The sequence below is a fragment of the Grus americana genome, chromosome 2 (genome assembly GCF_028858705.1).
Source record: "Grus americana isolate bGruAme1 chromosome 2, bGruAme1.mat, whole genome shotgun sequence".
NCBI lineage: Eukaryota > Metazoa > Chordata > Aves > Gruiformes > Gruidae > Grus > Grus americana.
This window is the reverse complement of record NC_072853.1, coordinates 128907078-128919491: the sequence shown is the minus strand read 5'-3', so window position 1 is coordinate 128919491 and position 12414 is coordinate 128907078. Positions and strand designations below refer to the sequence as shown.

The window sequence follows — 12414 nt, the reverse complement described above, 5'->3', positions numbered from 1 at the left end:
ATGTTCTCTGGCTGAAGTGTTTTATATATCCAGCCACTGCAGTACTTTGGCTAACAAGACGAAAGCATCAGAGTAACTTCACAGTTACACTGCAAGACTAAAATCTGTTCCCAGCATACCCTGTCTTTCATAATGAAGAGACCAGAGACAATTTCTTATGATTCCACATGAGGAAACATTCAAATAAGTCCCACAACACAGTTTCACCTCTTTTTTTCCTGATCTCTTTGGTTACCAGAAAAGTCAAGTTTTATTTTGTTTTCCCCTCTATATTGTGTACACTTAATCTAGTTATTCATTATTTCCATATATGAAGTATTGGGTTTGTAAACCTCTTTCATCCTGGGTCAAGCTAATTTGGTCAGATAACTTAAATATCCTAAGCTAAGAGTGCATGCATTAGTCACTATTAGTCACCTCATTTGTCTGTCAAACTGTAGAGTTCAGACAAAAGTCTCATGCCCCATTGACTTTTTTTTATAAGACTTGGTCAAAGAACTCAAAAATATCTCCAAGATGTTCATCGACAACACTATTATGATAGAAAATTCTATTTCCTATGTAATATTTTTGAAACAGACAAGTCATACTGGTTCATCCCTTTTGACTTTGAAGAGGACAGGTATTTTTAAAATATGAAGATGTATTGCATGGTTATCCGCAAGAAGCAATTGGAAAATACATCATGGTGGCAGATGTACTAAGACAGACATCTTGTGGATTAACCAACCGTTTCAACTGCAATAGTTCTGGGCTTGTCATTGCTTTTCTAGCGAAAAGCAATAAATAAGTCTTGGAGCACGGCAATATGTTAAACAAAAGAGGAAAAAAAAAACCAACCATGATGAAGGTCATTTCCCTCCATGCACAATCTTCCTTTTACCCTGCTAATTCTATCTGAACAAAATGTTATGGAACTTGCTGGCTTACACTAATATAAAAAAGGAAATATGACTACATGCAGTAAAATACTAAAGTTTCCACGCAAGGAAACAGAATCCAAAATCCAGAGACAAACATTTCACTGTTCTGAATATGGTTCACACTGTTATTTTAAAATTGAGGAGGAGGGATCAGTCCATTTTTCCACATAGTACGCTGCCTGTTAGACTTCACTTGAAATCTTCAGCAATCTCTCCTGGGATAGATACGGATTTGAACCACTAACTCAATTAAACAAGTCAACCATTAGGTTGTCAGACAAAAAGAAGTCATCACCAGCAGGTTCTTCTCTTCTTTCCACAGGAGTGTGACAGAAGTGGGTTCATCTATAGTTTCTGTTGAGCAGGTGTTAGGAGTCCTGTAAGTAAGAGGAAGAGAATCTCTGGAGATTTAAAAAGAGTACCACCAAATTCTGGAGTCCTGCTAGCTTGGCGTGTGAGAGAGAATTTGTTTTCACACTACATAACTGACTGGGGCCTGCACCAACACAGAGAGCTAAGTACTAAAACTGGAAGCCAAAAAAGGTTTTGGTAGGTTTAGATAACTTTTGGCAACACGTGAATTGATTTACATTTAACCTGGTTAGTGATAAAACAATACTAATAATAATACAACCAGAAGATACAAATAACACAATAATGTTGAAAAGAGTTGTACTTAACGTTTAGTCACAGCAGAGAAAGATACCTTTCCCTGATTTCAGAACCTCATAGAAGTCACAGATTATAGAACTACATGAGGCTACATGAATGATTATAGAAAACCCTACGCTCTTGAAAACACACCAGACTTATTCTAGGAACCTAAGGGACCCTTTATATTCAGCTTTGTAGTATCTCTAAGATTTACTCCATGCTGTATAGAGTACGTTACACAGGGTATGTCTACACTAGCGTAGACATGTTTAAGATGAAGATTGTTGGTGCCTTGCAGTACTTGGAAGGAGTATTCTCTACTTTCCAAGTTCATATTTTGTTTTCTAAGTCCCCTAGCAAAGTAAACAGTGTTCCGCATTCTGACCAAACAACAGTTAAACATAGAAACACGTATGTATATGAGAATTCTCAATTCAATGTGACAATGCATGGGCATACAATATGGACAAATACTGAACTGGGACATAAAAAACAAAAAAAACCAAACCACAAAAGCATGAGGAGCAATTCTAAAATCATATAGATTTAGATTTCATAGGCAACATTCTGCACTCAAATCCCAGAGACAGATGGGTATCCTCCAAGTTCTCCCATGGATCAAAATTTACATTGAAAAAAATTGCATGACTATAAGGCTGCTTAATTGCATATTCTACATGTATTCAAACCTGCCTCACCTGGAGTTTCTGAAATGACACTACTGACTTGGTACTTACCCAAATGAGCCTTGCTGGAATACACTAGTTGTTCCTTGGATTTTTTGTTGTTACATTAAGTGTTGAACACCGCTTGCAGACCCAGTGCTTTCATCATTCCATCACTCAATGATGACCATTAATGGAAGATTATGACTGATGGATGCTGCAGCAGACTGCTAGCAATAGTTAAAATACCGGCAGAGTTGGAAACAAACTTCTCTATTAAGACATGCAGCCTTCCTCCTGAAAAAGAAAATATGAGAAAACAGGTCACAAGTAGCCAACAGCAGCAAACACTATCATTAATACATTTTCCAGTGGAGATCAGAAGTCAATCAATAAATGCAAAAATAACTGCTTTCATGAAAGGCAATTGTATTACAACAGTTCACTAGTTAGCTTAAAAGCATTTCAGCTGTTCATTGGGGGAACAAAGACATGCATCTTCCCATTCAGACATTCAACACAGTCTGTTGTTAGCAAAGCGAAGCAAAAAAGAGTTACCCCAGAGATAAATCTACAAAACAAGCTATACCCAGCTTAGATATCCAGTGGAGCTCTTAGCTGTATTGTAGGTGTATGACATTCACTACGTAATCCAAAGGAAAGTTTTTTACCTAAGAATGGGCCTAACAGAAGACAAAGCCTTGATTTCACTTCTCAAGAGTTTGTTATGTATAAACTTTAAGAATAATGGATGCAGACTTCCTCTAATGAGGGTAGGCTCCAAAGTCAGCACTTTGGCAGTGTGAAAGAAACTTGAACACACCCCAGATTCCTGTTGTGTAGTTCCATGGTTTGGCTGCTCAGCCGGTTACCCAGCTTCTTCATTCCCTTACCCAATCTCACTTCTCATTTTGAGCCTGAATGAGATCCAAGCTGATAAAAGGGAATTTCCCTCTGGTTCAGTATTGCAAGGCAGAATGCGATAGGACTACTTAATCTACTACCCTATTTGCCCATTCCACTTAGTCTAAATAATAAAAAAAGGCATGACTTTCATTATAGTTCAGCCTGTGGCAGGCAAGAGACTTAAGGTTCAGGTTCTTCCTCCTGTAGTTCCTCCTGCAACTATTTAAGCAATAGTTTCAAGATTAAGTGACCAAATACCCAACAGCATAGAACATTTTCTGAGCAGCGGAAAACTTGATTCAACGACCTGCTCCAAATTAGGCAGAGTGAGAATTTAGGAATAGGTCTTCTGCCTTACAAGTGTGCATCCTTCCTTTGCAGAGATCCATACACCCAGCCTGGACTTTCCAACGCATTTGTCTGCTAAGACTGATCAGTTCAGTGTATCTAAACACTCAGCATTTTTTCAGAGGCACCCTTTACCTGGTGCAATCACACATAAGGAGCCCAGAACTAAAAATAGGAAATGACTAAGCAGATTTTCAGAGATATACAGATGGCCACAAGTCTAGATTACAGCACCTGCCTATCCCTGTCCCATTGTATCCTACTGGGCTTTTAGCTCTCTATCATTTGAATGCAACTGTATGAAAAGAGCATGGAAATATTTTCACTTTGATTCAACATGCAAAACTCAAATCTGAATTATTTTAAACATAAACCAGTTAAAAATCAGAAAATACACAAATTTTAGTCATAATTTTTTTCCGGTAATTTGCAGAGTGCACATGTATATGTTCTCCATACAAACACATAGGTGCACGATTTCATGCTGAGATATACAGGACATCTTGCATAGTACATGCAGATAAACTCAGCTTTCTCTGTCATGTCCCCTATTTTTCCCATATGTGACCCAGCGCCAGTGCAGCCTCCTTCAGCTTCAGAATTTGGGGGCTGATTTCATACCTCACCACATCAGGAGTGCCACAATAACAGTACTAAAACAGTATAATGAACAGAGCGCTCACATTTCTCCCATTCAACTGAAAAACAAACAAATATGAGCAAATATGAATAGGGTCCTGTTTTGTACTAGAAAATTGCCTTCTATTTAGCTGCGTGTTGGAGCACTTAGTGGAAATTCAGCTATTTTTAATTTTAGGTTTTTTAAATGCACGTGCTTAAAATACTCTAAGCATTTGGCGCTTGTTCAGAACAGAGAAAATGCATTCACAGGGATATTTCGCTTTCATCTAACAAAAGGAACAATCCTAAATAAATGTTTATTTTCCAAATCACCTAAATAAATTTTATGAATAGATTATTTAAAAACATGTTTCACATCCAGTTGCCAAAAATCAATCTCATTCTCCTCTCAGGACAGGAAAAAAATTCTTTTTTTTTTTAAGCAAAACATATTCCTTAATACTAAAAATGTATGTACACGATGGAAACAGTCATTTATAATCAGTGTCAACAAAGAAAATTTAGTAAAGTTAATCAGGCCTTCAGTTTTACATAGGGGATGTACTGTTGAAGTTCAATTTGCAGCTTGAGAACTCATATAAAGAACTCCTCTGACTTACAGTAATTCAAAACACGTTCTTTGTAACAAGTTCATAACTATATTATCACATGAGAGAAACTATTTTGCAACAAGGCTGTCCCAATAATTCACTTTGGAAAACATCCTTCAATCAAGAAAAATGTGATAAAGACTGAACTAATGACATTCATTGATGATGAAAAGTAATTATGACTAACCCATCCATTTTGGATTTTAGCTATGTAAATTTAGCATAAAAGTCAAGACATAAAACCTAGCATTATTTGTGTTAAGAAATAAAAGCTTTCTAAACCATAAACATCAAGTAAACATATTTTTTGTCTACTGAGATTTGTAAAAATATATTTTCCTTTTAGCATTGACATATTTCCAAAGGACTCCTACCTTGTCGTTTCCTCTCTCTCTGTTCTTGTACTTTGATGGTTGTAGAGTAGTCTTTACAGCTAAATTTTTCTTTCTTTTAATGTTAGCTTAATAGCTATTGGCAGATGAAGGTAATAAAAATGGCTGATGCTCTAAAGCTTAGGTTAAATTCTTTTTCAAGTAGGATGTATGGCATATATATGGCATAGGTCCTATATGCTGCGGTGTCTCTCTTGCTCTTTTCCTTGGTGAAAAAGCAACCTGAGACAAAAAAGTTAATGAAGAGAGGAAGCTATGCAGTGTAAAAATCAACAGGACACCAAAAGCTGATTTCAGATTTGAATAAAAAATATTACTATCATGACAGATGACCATGATTATCCAGCTAACTCTCCAACAGACATTTCAAAACCTTCTAGTACTGAAAAGATCTATTTTCCCAACATCTAAATGTAAATCTCTGTTGGTATGCAAGTTCACTGCTTTTTTTCTTATGCTTAGAAGATATAAGAAAAAGTAGATTGCCGTTCTCCTTCTAAAACCAATTTACACTGGAAACACACTATTCAAGCAGATATCAACAAATCAAATTCCTTCTGTCTTTGCCCGTTACACTTTCTAAAATTCTTCATTGGTACCATTTTCTTTTGGATTGTCATTAGTTAGATCTTTTAAGTCATTGACGAAGTACACAATCTTAAGCTGCACCAGCCTAAGTAATTCCTAGTGAAAAGAACTCCCCTTCTGTGTCCAATAAAAAAAAAAAAAGTGTTGATATATCCTGGGAGCATGATTAATGCCTGCAAAGTGTGATTCAGCAAAACTCTACAGATGTTTTTCTATAATACTCTGCATAGGTAGAATATTATACTCATATTCATGCCTCTGACATTTTCTTTTCAGATATAATGTTTAACATTTATCTTTGTTGAATTTCATATTACTGATATTTAAAAGTGAACGTGAATTCCATTTAGCTATTAAAAATAAACATTAAATAAAAACAGATCAGGATAGGCTGCTAAAAAAGAATGGCTTGAAATGTCCATGGATGACAGCAAGCCATTGATCATAAACCATTCCGATCATGTATGAATCCAACTCACAGTGATTACATCTTGGTCATATTTTCTTTGTTGGCTTAGAAGACTAGCACACAGACAGTAACATCTGAGAAGTCTTCTGACAAGACATATATTACATCTATAGTTTCTTCTTATCTATTAAACCAGCTTTTCAGTTAAAAAAGCAAATTACATTGTTTTGCCATGGTTTATTCTTGACAAATCTATGTCACCTGCTTTCTTTTAACTATTCCTTTAGGTGCTTATAGAAATTGCTTGCTTAATATTTTTGCTCAATATATATGTATTTGCTCATGTATACAACCTCAGGCTTTTTTTCAACAGTACTCATTAACAGCTTCTCTTCTTTTAGCAGCCTGGGATTTCCATGATTCCATTTGCTCTCAGTCAGTAGCTAGTCAGTCGGAGTTTGTCCTTGACACTTTCTGAAGTCCTTGAAGCAGAAATTTCCAAACCTGGTTTTCTCATTGCCACCATCATGCTGACGCTGTCTTGATTCTGTGCCAACCTGAAGGCAGCATCCACATCCAACAATGAAGAGCCACAAATTATTATTAGAACTGCAGTATGGGAACCCTTTTTCTAGACTGCATTTCATGGGAGCCCTGTTGACTTGAATACACTTAAATTATCTAGTCCTTTATACTTTTCCCTTCTGTCCTTACTTGTTTAATATCAATAGCAATAACCTTAATGTCCTAATTTACTCAGACTGGTTGCCCTGGAACTACCCAAGAGCTGGCTAGTGAGTCATCCAAGAAACCAGCAAATTTTCTTCTACTACTACACGACAAAGCCAATTTCACAACCTTCCAGATTTCTGGATTTATTTCACTGAAACTGAACCATCAGATCACTGCGTAAATCTTATATATTTAATCTGAACTCGGATTAGCTGCACTGGATTGATTTTTTTTTTTTCTGCAACTAGCTTTATTCCTAACACACCATTAAATCAGAAGTGTCTGTCACCATAATACCAATGGCCACGGAGATGCTGATAGACAATCAGTGAAAAGTTTGTCTCAGCTCAGTTCTCATTTCATTCATTCATTCAACAACGCACTTACTGGGAAACAGCATATCAGCAGCTAGTTAATCTGAGCCTTGAAAGACAACTCATTCTGGCTGAAAGTCTCCTTGACTTGATGAAGCACCAGAATAGAAGAAGCAATGAAACACCAAGCAAGGGAACAGAGAAGCCACCATATCCAGTGCAAGCCAGGCAGCTTCCCTGCGTTGCCAAAACACAGCTTCCATTTCTCAAGAAGAAAAATTTCTTCTTCACTTCTTTGGTAGTTCAGAAAGAGTCAGGGTAGGAAGATGTCTGGGTGAAGTTTGAATTGCAAAAGGGAGTAAACCAGAAAGAGAAACTAATACTAATGGATTTGGCTTATATTAAAAAAAAAAAAAAAAAAGTGCTTATTCTCGATCTATCCAGGAACAGTGATGAGAGATAGACATTCTAGTAGAAAATTTAACATTAAAAAAAATTTAAATGCTGGAATATATAATGGAAAAACAAAGAAAACTGTTTAGCCAATACTATTTAAACAAAGCAATAATCACCATCGTTATCTTAGATTATATAGAGCTTTTCATCACTTTTATGGAAAGGTTTAAATGCAACCACCTCCATTCCTACTTAACTACATGGAACAAAGTATTCAAACTGCACAACTCTTTAATATTGGTAGTAAAGAAAAATACTCTTTCTGCTAAAACTGTTGAAGTAATTTGAAAATGCAAAATACAACTACTAAAATTTATATTGGTCAGGGCATCAGAAAGTGTTATTATTAAAGTCCATATGTCAAAAAAAAAAAAAATCTCATTTTTTAACCTCTGTTTTGAAAGATATTCTTTCCTAATAACAGAGTCTGCTAAAAAGGTAGCACATTGCTTTTGACCAGGCTGAGAAGCACCTCTTGCTCATTCAAGCTAAATCTGTATAAATCCCACTTTCTATATCTGGAAATATTGCAGTGTCTTTTTCAGGTCCTAGAAACTGTTAAGGCAGCATTTCAAGTATATTTGGGATCTCACAGATCGTTTTAAAGCTGTCTGCCTAGCACAGCGGGAACCATTTGTACAGCTAGCCGTATTGCCTAGCAATAATCACTGAACTCCTGAAAAGAGAATAGCCTTACCAGCAGGCAAGGAATTAGTCCTTTTGCTCAGGAGGAATCTGTACTGCTTTCAATTTCTGTTTCAGAGACTTAAAGACTTCTTTTGCTTTTAAAGTCTTTTCTTTTGCACTTTCTGAAGTGCTGTGAAACTGTTAACTTTATTGATAAAATTGTTCCCTGGTACACCTGCTTATTTGCATCTGCTCAAGAATCTCCGCAGGGTGTAAAAAGGATAGCATAAACTGTGTAGTATTGATAATAACAGTACTATGTAAGTATGTAAGTATAAAAATACAGAGATAGATGGCAATTAGTAGTAGTACAGATATTGGAGGTTTAATCTGGTAAGATTAACAGCTTGTAAAATCCAGAAAAGTTTTTAAATGATCCAGAAAACTACATATTTGCTTTGCCTATGTGTGGAGCAGCATTGGTCCAAATAGATCTCACTAAATGGTGGTCAATTTCTAATGAAGTTTGGCATAACTACTTTGGATCATAAACTATCATACTACTGGAAACTCTTAAAGCATACATCAAAGGCTGGTTTATCAGGTCAGTTCCTATGGCTGTGCAAGAGTAAGCTTATAAGACAGCACTCTGAGAGCTAGCTGATATATCAAAAATGGTATCCACGCACTAGAGCAAGTTGTAATTAACAAATTTCAGGACTGCCACAAGTACTGATGCTGGGATTGATTTTTGCTGTATTGTCTCAATGAATTGGCAAAAGAAACATGTTAAGAATAATTAAACTTTTAAAAAATCTTTAAGTCATCAGAAATGGAAGAGACAAAGATGGACCAAACCAAACAAGACATTTCAAAGTTGCAGATATTTTCACACAGCATTCATAGTTTGGGTAAGGTACATGCTCATAAGGTAGTATCAATCTTCCTATCTGTACAACTGCAAAAAGCCCTGTAAAACAGATGCAAATTGGGAAACTGGGTAAAACAAAGTCACTTTAACTGCTAGGAGTAGGGATCAGTGATGATCGTAAAAAGAACTGATGACCACCAAATCTAGGCAGTCATGGGTTTGGTTGTCCTTCTTCCCCAAGAAGCTTTTGCAACTCAATCTCCAGTTCCCAGTGGAGCACCTTTGTTCTTGCATTGTTGATTTGTCCAGAAATCTCACAGTGTGTTTCCTTACGGTCTGACAGTACCAAGAACCTTCTCTGGTTGCTCTGACCCCACAGGAAGCCTTCACAAATCACTTTCCTAACATATTTTAATCCCTTACGTTAACTGAAGTTCAAATGAGCTACCAGGCATTCAAAGCTTAATCTCAGCTGGTAGAAGGAGATCTCATGGTTATTTTCTATTTAGCGTGAATTAATTAGGTAACAAGGCAGAAGGAAAGAGAGATGGAGACACAGACAGAGATCGATCCTCAAATGTCCCACTCAAGACCCTCCTCCCTTTAAGCATTTTCCCTCCAGGAGCAGTGTGATCATTACAAAACTATTAAACAATACGACGGGTTTGAACTCAGCTCAAGGAGAAGCAAATAGATGTATAGGAGCTGTATTGGAGCTTCCTACTTTCGTCCTAATTTGGAATTTCTTTATAATTATTGTGCCTGTGGTAACACAGTCAAACTCGGCATGAAATGTCTTTTCAGTAGATTTCTTTGGAACTGTTCTGTCTGAAAAAATGAATATTGTGTTTCTATTTCTGATTACATAAAAGTTTATCTGTGTAGGGCACCTAATCAGTGGTGCCTTTACTTTAGGGCAAAGGCCAGCCCCCTGAATTAGCTTTTTTTCTTTTTGACAGGTGGGTTATTCTTCTGAAGATAAATGTGTAGGCATGTCTTTGTTTTCAACAGAGTATTTTCGCTAGCATCAGTATGAGAAACTCTATTTTAACAGTAATGACAGTGGTTTGACCTAAAATAGATTGATTAGCTACCATGGAGACAAAGTTCATTTCTACCTCTTGATAGGTTCATTTCTCTATTAAAAGTAATTGAATGATTTTAACTTCCTACAAACTTTTCCTTAAAAAGGAAAAAGGAAAGACAAACACATTTGAAATGGTGAGTGGGTCACTTTTATGTTTGAGTTAGGCTTTTAATTTCCAAAAATGTCCTTACAAATGTCCCCATTAATGTTCATTTACCAATGTACTTTAAAACACAAATTCAGAACTTGTCAATCTGATCTCCACCCAAACCAGCACTTTTTGGGAGATTAAAGACTTCATGTAATTAATTGGATGCTATCAATGGTTTCAGCATCAAAAAAAAAAAAAAAAAAAAAAAAGGTCTAATAGAAAATATGATTTTTTCTTTTTGCACACACACTAGAGTAATCCATGCTGTGGATGCTATCTCTCTCAGTGTTATTTGCAATACCTTTCAAGCATAAACATAACTACATGGAAGCAAACTGTTTCACAGGCTTTTATATTGTTTAAATGTTTAGAGGTAGCAAGTGGTTTTTAGAGTTTCTAGTTTCCTTTTTTTATTTGCTTTTACTTGTAGTCCACCAGATTTTCATATAACTACTACGTGCACTTGACATCTTTGGGTATGGGTTTCTTTTATTTTACTATGAAGACAGCAGTATATTTCACATGTATTTCTGAACAAGATTTCAACAGTCCTCATTTTTATATCATTCGTCAGTATGAAAGTGGTTATAAAAAGGGCTTATGCATTAAAATATTTAATGATTGATCAAGAAGCTATTGATGTCATATTGCTACTGGAAATCATCTCAGTTCTGACCCTAAGGCCATTCTTTATATACAGAGTATCACTTAAAATCAAGGGAATTATGCCTACGGTGTTTCCATCATACGTTTTTATTGAGTTAATTATTTCAATATGCCACAGGATGTGTAACATATAGCTGTAGTAAGGTAGATGTTTCCCACACATATATTAGTGGAGTATATCTCTTTAAAGACAAGACACTCTGCCACAGATCAAAGCTGATATTGTTAGAAGGCAAAAAGATACGTAAATACACATATTTCAGGCATGACTGCGTAAATAAATACTGTGATATTTTGCCCTGCCATAACAGGTGACAACTTTAACTCAAGAAGTCTCACAATTAAGTAAGGATATGAAGAACGTGATGCACCTTCTGGAGAATCTGCTCACATCCCAGAAGCCTCCAGGGTTCTGTGCTGTGCACAGCATATCTCGAAGTCCTACCCTGGAAAGTTTGCAGTCTCGAATGGCTTGGACTACGCATCAACCTTGCACACACATGCAAGCTGGGAACTTTACTTGCACCAAAGCACAACTTTGCCGTGGCAACACGTTATGTGACATTTGGAATACAGATCTGTCCTCCGTAGGCAGCAGTCCCCAAAGAACTGAACCCAACCTGCAAAATTCCATGGACGGTGAATTTTACTATACACCGGGCCTTCACAATTCCCCCTCCCAGTATCAGGTAATTCAGAAAGACAATTTGCAGTTTTTAAGATGCACCTCTCCCCGTTCAGACACTACCTTGACTCCTCTTCAGTCTATTTCAGCAACTCTTTCTTCTTCAGTATGCTCTTCATCAGAGACATCGTTACACCTCGTGCTCCCCAGCAGATCCGAGGAAGGTAGCTTTAGCCAAGGAGCAATCAGCTCACTAAGCCTCGAGAACCTGCCGGGATCGTGGGACCTGGAAGGAACAGCCGGAGTGGTTTCTGCACAGACCCCAGATTTCCCGATAGACGTTGTGACAAGCACAAGGGATGTTAAAGATAAAGATTACCAAGCCATAGATGTATAATGAGAAACAGTGAAGTGGTACTCGAAGCATGTTCCACAACTGACAGATTTAAGTTTAGAGAGTACTGCATGACTGCTTTATTTGACCTTTTCTCTGGCGTTCATGGAGACTTACAGACATGAAAATTCAGATTTATAGAAACTAAGAAAAGGTATTGCCAGTTCATACTATAGAGGAAAAAAAAAAAAATTCTAGATTCTAGAAGCACGTTGAAAAGCATTTTGTATACAGATATAACTTACTGGTCTGTTTGGCAGACTTTTGTGATAGTCCAAAGACCCTGAGGGTCAGAGCAGCTGGAAGTCTAGGACAAAAGAACTGTCATGGGTGGCTTTTGTTCATCGAAGCAAAGGTTTTCCCTGAGTGTCTGA

General features: G+C 36.7%; 1 protein-coding gene across 1 annotated transcript in view; it reads left to right on the top strand.

The window, feature by feature from the left end:
• Window positions 1-12105, top strand: part of KCNH8 (potassium voltage-gated channel subfamily H member 8) — a 204338-nt gene extending 192233 nt beyond the window's left edge. The window contains exon 16 of the mRNA XM_054814283.1: window positions 11333-12105. Coding sequence (XP_054670258.1) covers window positions 11333-12043 — 711 coding nt within the window. The 3' untranslated portion in view covers window positions 12044-12105. The remainder of the gene's footprint in view (window positions 1-11332) is intronic.
• Window positions 12106-12414: the final 309 nt, after the last annotated feature.